The sequence below is a fragment of the Solanum dulcamara genome, chromosome 5 (genome assembly GCF_947179165.1).
Source record: "Solanum dulcamara chromosome 5, daSolDulc1.2, whole genome shotgun sequence".
NCBI classification, from domain to species: domain Eukaryota; kingdom Viridiplantae; phylum Streptophyta; class Magnoliopsida; order Solanales; family Solanaceae; genus Solanum; species Solanum dulcamara.
The window spans coordinates 6,372,954-6,390,692 of NC_077241.1; the positions used below are offsets into that span (position 1 = coordinate 6,372,954).

The 17,739-nt window shown below is 30.5% G+C and overlaps 1 protein-coding gene across 1 annotated transcript; it reads left to right on the forward strand.

Annotated features, from left to right (window-relative positions):
- Nucleotides 1-13,342: 13,342 nt before the first annotated feature.
- LOC129890379 (histidine decarboxylase-like) lies at nucleotides 13,343-17,629 on the forward strand. Its single transcript, XM_055965940.1, has 6 exons — nucleotides 13,343-13,411; nucleotides 14,178-14,406; nucleotides 15,171-15,405; nucleotides 16,302-16,495; nucleotides 16,589-16,725; nucleotides 16,803-17,629. Exons 1-6 carry the CDS (start codon nucleotides 13,388-13,390, stop codon nucleotides 17,379-17,381), a joined length of 1,398 nt encoding a protein of 465 aa, XP_055821915.1. The 5' UTR covers nucleotides 13,343-13,387; the 3' UTR covers nucleotides 17,382-17,629.
- Nucleotides 17,630-17,739: the final 110 nt, after the last annotated feature.

Below are 17,739 nucleotides of genomic sequence, written 5' to 3' on the forward strand. Positions count from 1 at the left end.
ACAATATCCGGTAGTACAAAATTGATTGAAGGTTATGGAAGAGCGGCCTTATTACTACGTGGAGAAACGATATTGGTAATTGATAATATATTGTATTGTAGTAAGTCTCAAAGAAACTTGTTAAGTTTCAAGGTTATTCGCTAAAATGACTATCATATTGAGACTGCGAATGAAAAAAATGTTGAATACCATTATATTACTACAATGAATACGGAGAAGAAAATTGTGCACAAAAAATTACTTTCACTTTCTTCTGGATTGTACCATACAAATATTGGTACTGTTGAATCGCATGCCATAGTAAACAAAAGATTTACTGATTCTAATGATTTTATCATTTGACATGACCGGTTGGGCCATTTCGGTTATAATATGATGCGCAGAATTATTGAGAATTCACATGGACACCTTTGAAGAATCAAAAAATTCTTTAATCTAAAGAATTCTCTTGTGTTGCTTGTTCCCAAGGAAAACTGATTACTAAACCATCAGCAACTAAGGTTGGGATTGAATCTCTTGTGTTTCTAGAGCGTATACAGGGACATATGTGGGTTAATTCACCCTTCATGTAGATCATTTAAATATTATATGGTCTTGATAGATGCATCTATAGGATGGTCATATGTGTGCTTATTATCAACTCGCAACATGGCTTTTGCGAGATTGTTAGCTCAAATTATAAGGTTAAGAGCACAATTTCTAGATTATGCAATAAAGACAATTCATCTTGATAATGCTGGTGAATTTATATCTCAATCCTTCAATGATTATTGTATGTCGGTTGGAATAAAAGTTGAGCATCCGGTCGCTCATGTTCATACTCAAAATGGTCTAGCAGAATCATTGATTAAACGCCTCCAATTGATAGCTAGACCATTGCTAATAAGGATAAAAACTTCCTTTTTCGGTATGGGGGCATGCTATTTTGCATGCAGCAGCACTTGTGCGATAAGACTAACAAATTTTCATGAATTTCCCCATTACAGTTGGCTTTGGGAAGAGAGCCAAATATATTTCATCTTAGAATATTTGGATCTACGGTATATAACAAATTGCTCCACCGCACCATACAAAGATGGGTCCCCAAAGAAGATTGGAAATATATGTTGAGTATGAATCTCCTTCTATTATAAAATATTTGGAACCTACGACTGGAGATTTATTTACGGCAAGATTCGCTGATTGTCATTTTGATGAATCAATATACCCAACATTAGGGGGAGAACATAAGAAATTAAAAAATGAGATAGATTGGAATTCATTATCACCATCTCATTTAGATCCTCAAACAAATCAATGTGAGTAAGAAGTTCAAAAGATAATTTATTTGCAGAATATTTCAAATCAACTATCAGGTGCATTTATTAACCTTCCACGGGTTACTAAATCGCATATCCCAGCTGCTAATGCTCAAGTTCGAGTTGATGTCCCGATAGGATAACTTGTTCAGGCAAATAAGTTTAGGCCACGCTTAAAACGTGGAAGACCAATTGGTTCCAAAGATAAAAATTCTCGAAAAAGGAAAGGAATAAATGTTCAAAATAATCATAATTTAGGGGTAATTGCTCAAGAAGAGTCAAGAGACACAATAAAAAATGGGATACTACCAATGAGGTCCAAGTACCTAAAAATAATGAGAATGAAGAAATCTCAATAAGTTATGTCTCGATAGGAAAATGGTGGAATTGAAATGATATTGCAGTCGATAATATTTTTGCTTATCATGTTGCCATTGAGATAATGCAACAAGATATGGATCTTGAACCAAAATCTGTCGATGAATGTAGACAGAGAAATGATTGATCATAATAGAAGGATGCAATTCAAACAGAGTTAACTTCACTTGAAAAACGTAAAGTTTTCGGATCAATAATCCGAACAACTAAAGGTGTCAAGCTAGTAAGGTACAAATGGATTTTTGTACGTAAACAAAATGAAAAAGATGAAGTCGTAAGATATAAATCATGAGTTGTAGCCCAAGATTTTTCGCAAAGGTCTGGCATTGACTATCTGGAAACATATTCCCCTGTGGTGGATGCAATTACCTTCAGGTATCAAATGAATTTGACATTTCATGAAAAGCTTGAAATGCACATAATAGACGTGGTCACTGCCTATTTATATGGCTCATTGGACCACGATATTTTTATAGAAATTATCGAATGGTTCAAATTGCCTGAAACATACAAGGATTCTCGAGAAACTTGCTCAATAAAGCTTCAAAAATCCTAATACGGACTGAAACAATCAGGGCGAATGTGGTACAATCGTCTTAGTGAATATTTGCCAAAAGAAGGATATAAAAATAATTTAATTTGCCCTTGTGACTTTAAAAAAAGGTCTGGATCTGAATTTGTCATAACAGTATATGTTGATGATTTGAATATTATTGGAACTTAGGAAGAACATTCAAAGGCAGTAAAATGTCTGAAAAGGAAGTTTGAAATGAAAGACCTCAGAAAGATAAAATTTTATCTTATTCTACAAATTGAACATTTTACAAATGGAATATTTGTACATCAGTCAACATTTAGTGCAAATATTTTAAAGATATTTTATATGGATAAAACACATCCATTGAGTACCCCAATGGTTGTGAGATCTCTTGATATTAATAAAGATCTGTTTTGATCTTATGAAAATGATGAAAAGCTTATTGGTGTTGAAATATCATATCTTAGTGCAATTAGTGCATTAATGTATCTTGCCAATAATTCTAGACCAGATATAGTTTTCTCTGTAAGCTTGTTATCAAGATTTAGTTATTCTCCAACATGAAGACACTGGAATGGAATTAAGCATATATTCAATACCTCCGAGGGACCATTGATATGGAATTTTTTTACTCAAATGAATTCATTTCACAATTGATTAGTTACGCAGATACGGGATATTTGTCTAATCCCCATAAAGATCGATCGTAGGCAGACTATTTATTTACATGTGATGGTACAGCTATATCATGACGTTCAACAAAGAAAATTATGATTGTCACTTCCTCAAATCATGTAGAGATAATAGTCATCCATGAAACAAGTCGAGAATGCATTTGGTTAAGATCAATAACTCAACACATTCAAGAAACATGTGGCATTTCTTTGATAAGAGACGATCCAACAATATTGTTTGAAGACAATATTGCATGTATAACTCAACTGAAGGGAGGATACATCAAAGGAGACAGAACAAAACATATTTCACCAAAATTCTTTTTTACTCATGATATTCAAAAGAAGGGTGAAATAGATATCCAACAAGTTCGTTCAAGTGACAATTTAGCGGATATGTTTACCAAGGCATTGCCGACTTCAACCTTTGAGAAAATGAGATACAAAATTGGAATACATCGTCTTTGAGATATCAAATGAAGTTTTCATCACGGGGAGTAAAATACACGCTGCACTATTTTTTCTTTAACCAAGGTTTTGCCCCACTGGTTTTTCTGGTAAGGTTTTTAATGAGGCAGCACTCAAGGCGTAGTACCAGATATGTGTACTCTTTTTTCTTCACTAGTTTTTTTTCCACTGAATTTTTTTTAGTAAGGTTTTAACGAGGCACAACATCTATGGGTGTTTAGGGTAACTATATATATTATTTCTTGTAAAATTTCTTTTATTGCACGTAGACATCCAAGGGGGAGTGTTGCATATTAATGGATGTCACTATCATCATTTATGTTGCCACTAGTTGTTGTCTCCAAGTTGAAGACACAACTTGTACATGATTTTGTCTATAAAAGGAGCCATCAGATATAGGAATTAACGTGATACACACGGAAATAAATTTCCTCTCAGTCTCTCTCTTTCTCTTTTCTCTCATTCTTAATTTGCTAAGTTAATTTATTTTATAACGCATCTCTTTTTGTTGGTGTAATAAGATTTGTTTAAAGCGTTATATAAATTAAACCTCTTGGACCCATTATTTTCACTAAGGTTTGTCCATTTCGTTTTTCTTATTTTATCCTTGATATTAACTACTAATTCCTCAAATTATATCTCAAGATTTTTGAAAATGCTAATAGTCATGAGTATTATAGTAAAATATGCACTTCATGTATTATTTTCTTAAAGAAAGTACAATCATTATGGTATGTGAACAAGTAAAAGTGAACAAAGAAATAACATTCTTACCAAATTCCACTAATTATGAATTTGGAGCCTAGATTTAAAGCAGACAATGATAGTAATGAGCTGCATTCATTATAATAAAATATTATCATTTATATTACTTTTAACATAATTTAAATATATATAAATTTTATTTCAAAAATTTGACTCCCTGTGAATTCTTGTCAAAATTTGAATATCTTGATCATCAACGTACTTCAAATTTCGTCATTCTTTTTTTGAAATTATAGAATCAACAGTCAAGCACTACATTTCCTTTTAAATTTTTTCTTTCATATTACTTTAACCAAAAATTCAATAAGTATAATACAAGTTGCATATTGGGATTTACCAAATATTCAACAAAGAGACAAACACTAAAAACTAGTCAAGAACTCCTTTTCTAGTCATGCTTTGATTAGTTACCTTTCACACCAAGAACTAAAATAATAATAATAATATTATGATTCAAATAGTGAACCAAAAGTTAATTATGTAACTTTGATTGGGAGTTTTAATTTGTTGAAATGTGGAATAAATTTGAACTTAAATACCCTTAATCAATGTGTCTTATTTGAAAGCTCTTTGTCCAAAAATAGTTAGTGAAATTCATTTTGGTATAACTTTGTTAGAATTCCGATCCGCCATGATTGACATCCACACTAATTCTCCGGTGGGAGAACCATTATGACAGCTCAACAATTAACACACGCAGTAGATAAAATAAGATAAGGATGCGAAAGCAGTCTTAACTAGAGAAATAAGCCTGAGTCCCCATAAACTCAGCAAAATTCAGTCAACAACTTAAAACATGCGGAAAAACATCCTAGAAACTGAAAGTCAATTGTACCAAAATTCTAGCAAATTATGAAGTCTAGGAAAGGGAGTGCAATCCCAACAAGTCATAAAATAAACAGAGTTTAAAATCAAGTCCTGAAAGAAAGACTAGAGTAGGAAGAGTTCACGACAGCCTGAAGGAATGACTCACCCTTAGACTCTAGCTGCTAACGGTCTTCTAAGTGAGGTCTCTCCGCAACCGACTGAATATGCCCTGTACTCAACAAAAACAGAGCAAGTGTAGTATCAGTACAAAAAATCAACAGTGTACTAGTAAGATCACGCGGCTAGCAGTAAGCGAGTCATGGACAATTGAACCCAACACATTAAGCACATATATACAAAATAAACTTAACCATTTTCATCTCAATCAATACTCAACAAGATCACAGTTCACTAGTCTCAATATCATGCAATTTCACATAAGGAATCTCTCATGGGACATGCAAACACTTATTTATGTGTCAGAACGTAACACCCGATCTAAGATTTATGTCGGTTTGTGATATTCGATCTAAGTGTGTATCGGAACATGACACCCGATTCAATTATGTGTTGGAACGTGACACCCGATCCAAAAATACAAAGCAGCCACAATTACAATCAATAGTCAACATCATATCACCAAAAATAGGTTCATCACAAGTCAGGCTAGTAAGTGATCAGTTCACACAATTTATATCATGTTTCCCTATTCATATACACATACGCATAAAATAAAGTAATTTAGCAAGTACATGAAACACATACGGGAAACAAAACCATCTCCTACCTTAAATTCGAGCTTCAATAACTCTAAAGTGCAGGAGCTTTCCCTTTCCAGGTTCGTTCAGCTTGTTCTTGGTCTAAAGACAGTAAATACATATAAAGAATCAATATAATGGTCTACGTTACTCGAATTACAGTATAATTTTCCTCTTAGAACAACCCGTGATCCCAAACCCTATCTAGGGCTAATTTCCACCATTAGTTTCAGATCAAAACCCTCCCCCAATGATCACTCACCATAGTTTATGGGTTATACAAATCAAATTATGAGTTTAGGGAGTAGTAATTTTACCTTTGTCGTGAGAATTCATGGAAAATAATCAAAAGTGTCATGAGTCGCCTCTTAACGTCTTAAGAATAGTTCTATGCAAAAAAACCATTTTTGGGGTTTTACTCCGTATTAATTCGCGACTGTCCCACCACAGTGGGACCATCCCACTCTAGCAGGATATGCGGAAACAGTGAGCTCGTAAAGAATCTCCAAGTTTCCCATATCACAACATACCCTCACCCTCAGACACCTTAAAATATACCTTCCACGCTAAGTCCAATTTTGGGAGTTTTACTCACCCAAATGTGATTTCGTAAAGCCGTAAAGGCTCCTATCGTCTTGGCTATCAACTAACTTAATCAGATTGCCGATTTGATCCCCCATCTATCACAAGGTCACTCTAGACCTCACATGACTCAGAATTCGTCTAAGTTTGGCCTAGGCAAAAGAATTTCGAAGTTACTATCCGAAGTTTTCTGGTCCAAATTCCTTTCCTATTTTCCTATTTATAACGACGGGGATAGCTCGTAATAGCTTCTGTTAAATTTTATATTTATACTAAAAATTTTATTAAATATGTATAGATATTTAATTGTGAAATCGGTAATTAACAAGTACATAACCTTAAATTTTAAATTGTAGGTCCGACTATAGAATGGGAGCTACATAACTTGCATTCATCTTTTAACAGCTAATTAAATAAATAGATACATTGCATCATCATAATATTATTTTAACGAAGTTTTACTATAGTACATATTCATTTCTAATTATTAGAGTGAAGAGAGTAAAAGAACTCAAATTCAAAGGTTGATTAATTGTATGTAAATAAATATGAAATTATTGCTTTATGTTTTGTCCGTTGACCAGTACTCCAATCTTCTTAATCAGATATTTTCCATTTCCTCTTGTCAAATTTATTTTATTTTTAAATTATAATTTTTTTTAAAAATTTTGGTGAAATTCGGATACATTCCAAAACGTCCTGATACATCGTATCTCGGTTCTGGATACATTCCTCAATATTTCGATACATCACGTCTCGATTTCGGATACATCACTCAACGTCCCGCTACATCAAGTAAAGTGATATATTCGATTAATACATTGTGTAAAGTGATGTATCCGATCGATACATTGCGTAAAGTGATGTATCCGAGAAGAAGAGAGTAGGGAATTTTATAATTTTTTCAAATGATAGAAAATTTTAGAGAATATGATAAAATAAGTTGTGTAGTTAAGTAATTTTTTCCTTTTCTTCTTTATAAGATTTCCATTTTAACTTTTCTTCAAGGCTTGATAATAATTGGACGAGTAAGAAAGGGAAATTGAAATTTTTAGTTTATGAATTTTGAGTTACAAATTAATGTATACCGAATCCAGAATATATTAGTTATATCTATCAAATATTTTTTTCTTATATAAATATTGAGTTTAAATCAAAATTATTGAGAAATAAGAGGCTCGAGAATTTGAAGTTTATTTGGTTGAAATTACGGTCCTTTCTGAGTAATGAACTTTCTATATTAATTATTGACATAATATATAAACGTGCTTTTTAATTTGGTTTCAATTCACATCTATGCCCTCTAATTTTGGGTGTGCAAAAATAAACACTTAAACCTGTATAAAATTAATCATATAGACACATTCGTCCTAGGTGGTGTCCTACATGATAATTTTGTGTCCTACGTGGGATCCTATGTGTATTATGCCACGTAGAACGCGTGTGTCTACTTATTCAATTTTATACAAGTTTAAGTGTCTACCTATGCACACTCAAAGTTGAAGGGCATAAATGCAAGTTGAATCCAAGTTAAATGACATATTTATGTATTATACCTATATTATATGAGATAAAATTACGCTTTATGTCTATTTTTTAAAAAAAAATAATTACACCATGTAGTTCATACTTTGTGTATATACACACGATTAACTGATATTTTTGCATAAACATTTTTTATACACTTTATACAAAATTGATACAGTTTATATAACAATTATTTTCAGATATAATGTTATATAATATTGTATATTGAACTACGTGATGAAACTATTTTCAAAAGCTGTATATATTTGAAAATTTTTCTAAATATATTTTGAATATATTCAATGAATTTTTAAATACAAATATAAAATTTGAATAAAAATTACTCAATTTAATTGAATTCCTCCCCATGTGAAAATCTTGATCCTAAAGCGAGGTGCCGTGGTTCCGCCAGGGCCCAAACATTGGTCAAAAAGATTATTTTATTGTTTTCGGCAACATTTTTGAAATACAAATAAAGAGTTTGAAAGCTAAAATATTGCAAGTTGAACCACATATTAATATTGATTTTTTAATTCTTAGAAAATTCATAGCTGCTATTTTGTTAAAGCATTTATGGAGTAAATTTTCTCAGTAGCTCGTAAAGCAGACAAAAGATATAAAATCACACTAGATAAGTTCAGAATAATGAGCCCGATTGAGAAATTGTTTGTAAGAAAAATTAATCTCTGACCCCTCTTATTTGTTTAAGATATTAAATGAGTAAAATTGAACCTTCACTCACCATTTTTAATTTTTTCGATCTAATTTACGTGTCATATAATATTTAATCGAAAATACTTATCATTTAAGAAAATCATGATAGAACTAATAAAAATTTTCACTTTTATCATTACTTTAATAAATATGGAGAGAGTAACATGTAGTGAAAAGAAAACAATATTAAATTTCAGCAAAAAGAATAAATAAGGATAATATATTCAAATTATCCTTTTAATTAATGTTTTATTAAGAGATGTATAAAAGACAAACATGACATGTAAGGACCGGAGGAAATAATAAATTGTATTAAAGAGTTTTTTTCTTAATTATACGTTGAATTAGGAAAAATACCTAATTAATTGGGTGTAATTTATTTATATTACCTTCTTCTACTGATTTGAGATAATAATTTTCGCTTAAAATATTAAGCTGAAATAATAATTATTTTTTTTCAATAAATAAAAAAAACAAGAAATTAAAACTAACACCCTGTCCTCCTCGAATGTTAGGTAAAATAAAAAAATTAAATCACACTTGAATTAAATACATGATTAAATATAGACTTTTGATCCAAAAAAAACAAAAACAAAATAATATAATATATATATATATATATATATATATATATATATGAGGGGGCAAAAATACTTTTCACAACCGAATTCAAAAAGTGCAATTCAAGTTATGTTAAAGGCGATTCAAAACTTAATATTTATACGTAATTAAGTAAATAAATTATCTTTATATATACAGTATAAAATTTTGATAAACGAGATTCAGTTAAACCCCTTGCATCTCTCTAGTTCCGCCTCTAAAAGTAGAGATGAAAATTTATGGACTTATTAAACCCTTAACTCTGTTGAGATAAGTGAAGAATTGACATTTAAAGGTGTTTTTCTTTAAGATAAGCATGCTAGGTTTTTTTTTTTTTTTACCCCCTATTTTGGAGGATTTATAGTGTTTCCACACTTCCCCTCCAATGTGACTCGAACCCAGGACCTACCGGTCGTGGGTGGAGGTTCTTAACCAACTGAGCAAGCCTCACTTGTCGATAAGCATGCTAGGTAGCTAGTAACAAGTAGCTATATATATTATTTACATGACATGTATATGGGGTGAAAGAGTAAAGCAAAAAAAAAAATGTGAGCGCTCCTGCACAGTACGGACGACTTTTTGGATGTCTTCGTCACTTACTACTAGCATTTTAACTTATTTCTGCCCAAGTAACTTCTGAATGGATCAATAATTCATTCATTTATTAACTTAATATATTTTGACCCCCTTCCCCTTCTAAATTTAACTCAACCCACCCATTTTTTGCCTAGGAAAAATCACTTTATTGTAGCTCACTTGCTTTTTCATTGTCAATTGTATTCGATCACACATAGAGTTGTCAAAATGAATTTGACCCGTGAGGCCAATTCAACTCAATCCTTGAATTAAGTGAGGATATGCTAAAAAAATTTCAGTCCGTTTAGGAACACAAGGTTTTTTGGCCCAGACTCATTTGGCCAGCCAGCCTCATAGGCTCAACCCGCGAGCCTCAGAGGCCAATTCGTGGGTAGTGAATTTTAAAAATATTTATTATATATATTTTAAGTAGTGTTTTATTTTTTCAAATCTTCGGCAACTAGGCAATTGAAATTATTATAACTATGATTTTTTGATCTCTTTTATTTTTGTGTTTATGCCTAATTTTTCATTTCTCTTTTCTTATCTAGTTTATGAAAGAAATGATCATGTAATGTATGTTGTTCTGATAGAATGTTGACTGTTGTATCTTGTCTATTATGTTGTTTTATAAGTATTCCACTAAAATATGTGCAATTCATGGACATGTGAATTTTTGACATATTGGTGTTGTGTTCATAAGTGTTTGATAATCTTTTTAAGTAGTTAATGTTGTCCATCTTTTGATTGAAGGGTCAATCCGTCCCAACACGTAGCCCGCTTAGGGCTGAATTGAACTGCTATTTTATAGGCCTTTTATTTAAAAGAGTCAATCTGTCCCAACTCATTTAACTCGATAGCCCTTTAAGATTGGATTGAACCAGCCCATTTTGACAGCTCTAATCACACCTAACAACCAAATCTCAAATTAAAAGGTATAACTATTTTTCAACTTTCCACTATATAAAGTACCTTAAAGAAATTAAATTAAGCATTTTAAAAGTATACATTTGTTCCACCTCCCAAAATCTTTCATAAACACTGAAAGTTTCTTTATATATATATATATTATTGAAGATACTGTAATAAATATAACAAGAGAGGGCAGAGAGTGGAGAGAGGCGAATTGTATATGTATATTTATAAAAAAATTGTATAATGGTAATTGATATACATATGTATTTGTATATTTGGCAAGCGAGATTGGGAGAGGGGAGGAGAGAGGCGAGCGAGATCAAGAGAGGCGAGCGAGAGAGGGTAGAGAGTGGAGAGAGATGAATTGTATATGTATAAAAAAGGCCAGATATACAAATTAAATATATATTGTATATGGATATGTATAATTTGTATTTGATAATTTGACAAGCGAGATTGGGAGAGAGAGGAGAGAGGCGAGCGTAATCGAGAGAGGGAGGAGAGAGGCGAGCGAGAGAGGGCAGAGAGTTGAGAGGGGCGAATAGCATATGTACAAAAGAGGCCAGATATACAAATACATATTGTATATGATATGTATAATTTGTATTTGTATATGTATAATTAAAAGAGAGAGGAAGAGAGACGTAAATAGAGAGCTATGTTTGCTACAAGCCGTAATTATTTTAAACTATAGCTATGTTAGCTAAATTCCACGGATAAGTAAACATATACTAGTTAATTGGCTATGTTAGCTAATTAACTAGTATATATTTACTTATCCGTGTAATTTTCCCTATTAAAAAATCAATATCAAACCAATAACTCGATTTTTTTATTATTAAATCATTAAAAACTCGTTAATCCAACAACCCAATAACATTTTTCCGATTCAATTTATTGATCGGTTCGATTTTTACACCCCCCTATTACCCATGATTAATAAATACATTTTGTAACTCTCAAATGGTCATACGAACAATAATGGTGTAAAAAATCAGAAAAATTAAAGAAATCACACGTTAAAAATATTCCACTACAAACTATTTTGACTTGAATAACTTGTTCTTTTACAAATTTTTTAAAGAGAAAAGGTGAATTATTGTTACATCATGATCTCACGTAGTTTTTTTAAAAATAAAGTGAAATCTCATAGTAGTTCTTTTTTTTTTGTCCTCAAACACACGTCTATTTACTTATTGAGCAAGATATAAAATTTCTATTTGTACATTAATATCCATGTAAAATTGAACACACACATCAAAAAATATTTCCTAAGTTCACTTTTATTTGTCCACTATTTTAAAAATAATTTTTTACTTTTACTTGTCACTTTTAGTTACATATCAAGAAAAAATAATTATTTTTTCATGTTTTATCTGTATTAACATTAATTACTTATTCTTCAAATAATTTTTAAAATCTAATATTAAATTTTAATTAATATGAATATTATTAAAAAAATACTCATATCAGTAATTATTTTTAGGGGCATACAAAATCTAAAGTATTCTATAAATAAAAGTGAAGGGAAGGAGTAAATTTTTAACGCGGAAAGTAAATAATCAGTGAAAAATTTATTTTCTAGCTACATAGTAAATATCACATTTAATTTTTAGTAGTTTATACATGGGATGAGTCACTTTAACTAAAGATAAGCTATAGTATATATTTTGCCCACAATAAGGGGTAAGAAATGTAGTTGTGTGGGTCAACGGCATCTGTCAAAACTAGAGTGAAATTATTTTTTATTGACATAATATATATATATAAACAAATGTTTAAATTTAACCTTTGCTAGCAAGTAAACATTTCAATTTTGCGAGTGTACATCTAGATACCTTAACTTAAACTTAACTGACAAATAAATATTCCAGCTTGTTCCCACTATGTTTCGTGGACATACGACAGTAACGTAAAATAATTTGTTTATTGACATAATGTATATGAACAGACGTTTAAATTTGACCTTTGCTGGCAAGTAATTATTTCAACTTTGAGAGTGTACATGCAGATACCTTAACTTGAACTCAACTGACAAATAAACATTTCAACTCCTTCCCAACTATGTCTCGTGGACATTCGACACTAACGTGACATATGAAATTCGAAAATGTCTAATTGATCATTTTGTAAGTTAGAGTATTCAACTGACATAATGTTACACATATACTTTTTGTGGAGTTAAAATTAGCTAGGAAGTAGTTGTAACTTGTATTAATTACATCAAGTCAAAAACTATTAATCTTATGCTAAGAACATAGAAAAAATTGTCATTTGTAGTTGGTGGACATGGATAAAAACCATCAGTATAAAAATGGAAACGAGTGAATTATGTTTACAAATTCGAGTATATACATCACCACTTGTTGCATGAATAATATTTGAATTTTTTTGGGACTTTTGTCGATTCTCACCTACCAACTTATTTGGTAGACAAAGGGGCTTGCAAAGTCTAACAAGTCTTTGTACCACGAGGTCAAAAATTGGCCACAAATCATAATAAGCATGAGGACTCTCTTTTCTTTTTTCTTTTTTTTTTTGGTAATAGTGCTCAATCACTTTTTATTTTAATTAATTTATAAAAGTGGGAAAAAGGAAACCAAGAGGAAAAGGTAATAAAAAGATTAAAGGTGAAAGGAAAAATAAATGAAAAAATAAATAAATTGTGGTTGGTGCCCAAACCCACAAACTTTTAGACCTATATAATCTCAAGATATTATACATAATTCTATCATACTTGGTTTCCATTCTAAGCTAACAAATAAACTAAAAACATAAGCTTCAAGAATGGGAAGCTTATCATTTGAGAAGGTATAATTCTTACAACTCCACATTACTTTGGAAATTCTTTTTTTTTTTGGTTTTATTATTGCTTATCTATTTATGAAACTTAAATCAAAATCACGGGGTAGTGAAAAGAATATGTAATTGACTTAATTGTCATTTTTTCATTAATAGACTTTTAGCATCTAAAAGAATCTTAATCTTATCCATTTTTTCGCTTTGAGTTTTCATGATAACTTGAGGGACCAAGCTTGTTCCTTTTCTTGGAAAATCAAAGGGAAAGAATGGTATAATGTCCCTAAATTTCTTATTTTGTGTGAACAAATGAACCAAAATAAAAATTTATCAATCAAAGACTTTTTTCTTTGTTTTATCATTTTTAGTTGTTTGCATGGTTCTTTAGTCCAATATCCATTACCAGGTAAGTGTGTGGTCGGTAATAAGTAATCAATCTACATTTAACGAGAAATTTCAGGTTCAAGCCTTGCCTCTTGGGAATACAATAGTCTTTGGTAGGGTAGGAAGCAGCAGTTCTAAGCATCAAATCTGTTATATTCTTAACGTTATGGATTCATATATACTCTTTATTACAATTTTAGTAAATTCTTAGGTATAAAAATTTACACGACGTGCCAAAAGTACTGAGTTCATATGAATTTGATACCGACAAACTGCTATTCATAGTATGGGACTTTCTGACACTAATTCAAATTAGTCAAGCCTTAAAACTAGTACCGAATACCTAAAATTTTGTTCATGTTTCTGAAAAATGGTTTCTCTTTTTTTTTTTAAGGACTTTGAGCCATCAGCTGTGACACCAAGAGGATTGGCACCACCTGGATTAATTCCAAATGGTGATTTTGGTGAAATGAAGAGACTTAAGGTGTCATCTACACCTACAACACCAAGAAAAAATTTGAATCTTTCAGTGACTGAGCCAGGCAAAAATGATGGACCAAGTTTGGATTGTACATTGATGAATTATATTGATACACTTACCCAACGTATCGACTATCATATAGGTAATTAATTGTTCTTATTATAATGTTCCCAACTTCTCCATTCAATCCCTAGTAGTGCATATATGAATATAATATCGAGTTTAAGTTTTATTTACTAATACTGTAAAAAATATTTACACAATCATTAGGGTATTACGTATTTTTATTTATCTATAAAAGAATAACCCGGTGCATAAATATCTTGCGTTCATGCAAGGTTTATATACACAATATAAGTTTTTTATATATGCAGTATAAGTTTTTAATAAATGGTGTTCAACTGATCACCCTTCACGCTACGTCACTGCATCCTAAAGGGTGTCATGTAGACAATATACTCTAATATAAGCATTAGTAGGTATTTTTACATCTCGAATCAGTAATCTATAGATCACCCGAAGATTTTTTTATAATATTTTATGTGTTCAACGTATGTTTATCTATCTGTCTTTAGATTATATTGCTGACATGCAAGAAGGTTCTAAAGGTCAATTACATCGTTCCACGTTGTTGGATTGACATTTTCTTTTAGGAAAAAAATTCTATTGGAAAAAAACTTGAAAGTAGAATAATTAACACATATGCCTATAGCTAATTGACAAAATTACTATGTCAGCAATTTCGAATTATTGACTAGCTGTCTAAAGTAGAATTTATTTGCATGGACTGTTTATATCAAATTAATATGTCATTTTGTTAAAATATAAACTTTGTTACATAATTAAGATAACTTATTTATTTGGAAATGTTGAGTTGTTGAAATCTTTTTTTAATTATTTTTTCAGGTTATCCAGTGAATATATGCTATGAGCACTATGCTAATTTAGCTCCACTTTTGCAATTTCACTTAAATAATTGTGGTGATCCATTTCTTCAAAATACTGTGGATTTTCATTCAAAAGATTTCGAAGTGGCTGTTTTGAATTGGTTTGCAGACTTGTGGGAAATTGAAAGGGATCAATATTGGGGTTATGTTACAAATGGAGGCACAGAAGGAAATTTACATGGCATTTTGGTTGGGTAAGCATCAATTTTAACTAATTTTCTATCATATTTTTATTTTCGAGATTGAATTTAGTTAATCTTCGTAGCTAAATTAGATTACATCAACTCAACAATATAAAAAAAATATTACTTTCTTTGTCTTAGTTTATATAACTAATTTTGTTTTTTAGTCAGCATAAAAAAGAATAACACATTTCTATATAAAGTATCATCCATAGCCATACAAATATGTATGACTTATTTTAGACTATGAATAAATTTTAAGATTCCTTTTTTCTTTTTTAAATTATGTGTCAAATCAAATTGACTCATATAAATTGAAACGGATGGAGGTGAGCACAAATTTCTTAAGCTGGAATGAGTGGTAACCATTTAGTACAAATAAAAACTATTAAAAAGATTATCATAATTTTTCAAAGTTTTGAGTGCGTGAGCCCAAAACACTTTCTTCAACAACTATGCAAATTTGAACACCAAATCAGCCACCCAAGTGTACAAATTATATTTAAATGAAAGAAGTCATTTACTTTTTTGTAAAGAAATAAAATAAAATACTCAGTCCAACTTATTTTTTTTAATTTATAAGTTATTTTCAACTTATAAGCTGCTTAAAATAAGTTCATCCAAATAAACTCAATTATTTACTAGGACTTATTTTAAGCACAAAATGACTTCAAGTTGGTCAGTCAAACACTCCAAAAAGTTAAAAACATAAGTAACTTATAAGTTAATCCAAACGGGCTCTAAAGAATTTTGGGATCATAAAGTCAATATTTGAAAAGATAAGGGCAAAAATGTCAAATATTGAGAAGAATGAGATAATATAATTAAAGAAAACATTTAAAATAAAATTAAAAAGTATTTCATTTTATTTTTGTTTGACTTATCTAATTTAAATTTTTATTTTTCAGGAGAGAATTACTTCCAACTGGAATTTTATATGCATCAAAAGACTCTCATTATTCAGTGGCTAAAGCAGCAATGATGTATAGAATGGATTTTGAAATGGTTAATGCATCTATAAATGGAGAAATGGATTATTCAGATTTGAAAGAAAAATTACTTCAAAACAAGGGCAAACCAGCAATAATTAATGTTACAATTGGTAAAAATATTTTATTACCTTCCTTTTAATTAAGATATTTTTTTAATAATTATTATCTTACACATTTTATAATAATTATTGTTTTAACTATAGGTACTACCTTCAAAGGAGCTGTTGATGACCTTGATGTTATTCTTAAAACACTTGAAGAATGTGGTTATACACATGATCAATTTTACATCCATTGTGATGCAGCACTTAATGGGCTTATTATACCTTTTATTAAAAATGTAAGTTTTTTTTAAAAAAATTATATTAGGTTTAACATAAAAATAACTCTAACATTTGTGATTATATTTTATAATAGATGATTACATTTAAGAAGCCAATTGGAAGTGTTACAATTTCTGGTCACAAGTTTTTGGGATGTCCAATGCCTTGTGGAGTTCAAATAACAAGGAAAAGTTACATTAACAATCTTTCAAGAAGAGTTGAATATATTGCTTCTGTGGATGCTACAATTTCTGGAAGTAGAAATGGTTTGACTCCAATCTTTTTGTGGTATAGTCTAAGTGCTAAAGGTCAAATTGGCTTTCAGAAAGACGTTAAGAGATGTTTTGATAACGCGAAATACTTAAAAGATCGTCTTCAACAAGCAGGAATCAGTGTCATGCTTAACGAGCTTAGCATCATAGTTGTCCTCGAGAAGCCTCGCGATCATGAATTCGTTCGTCGTTGGCAACTTTCTTGTGTGAGAGATATGGCACATGTTATTGTTATGCCAGGCATCACTAGAGAAACTCTAGATGGTTTCATCAATGATTTGCTTCAACAAAGGAAAAAATGGTATCAAGATGGAAGAATAAGTCCTCCTTGTGTTGCTAATGATATTGGTGCTCAAAATTGTACTTGTTCTTATCACAAAATTGATTTCATTATCCCATAGAGGGCTATGAAAATCAATTATATATCACTTTGCTACCAAAGACACATGGCATTTTGTAATTTGTAAACTTTTTTATGTCTTTATTTTTTATTTATCCACTTCAAAGAGAATTTTATTCTACATGTAGTGTCAGTATTGTACCACATAAAATGTACTAATGTTGTGGGAAATACATGGTTTGATAAAATCTTATATATGAGTCTTTTAAGATATATAAAGCAATAAAAATGTGTGTAAAGTTTATCATATAGTGAAGTGTTAATTATGCCATAAGCTTTTCTTGCCTTATTTTCAACAACAATTTGCAAAAAGTAATTCTTGAGCTTTACCATCCAATGTATCGATATCAATAATGACT

Coding starts and splice junctions, on each gene's coding strand:
- LOC129890379 (XM_055965940.1), top strand. CDS start 13,388: ATGGGAAGCTTATCATTTGAGAAG. Junction 13,412..14,177: donor GAAGCTTATCATTTGAGAAG/GTATAATTCTTA, acceptor TTTTTTTTTAAG/GACTTTGAGCCATCAGCTGT. Junction 16,726..16,802: donor TTATACCTTTTATTAAAAAT/GTAAGTTTTTTT, acceptor ATTTTATAATAG/ATGATTACATTTAAGAAGCC.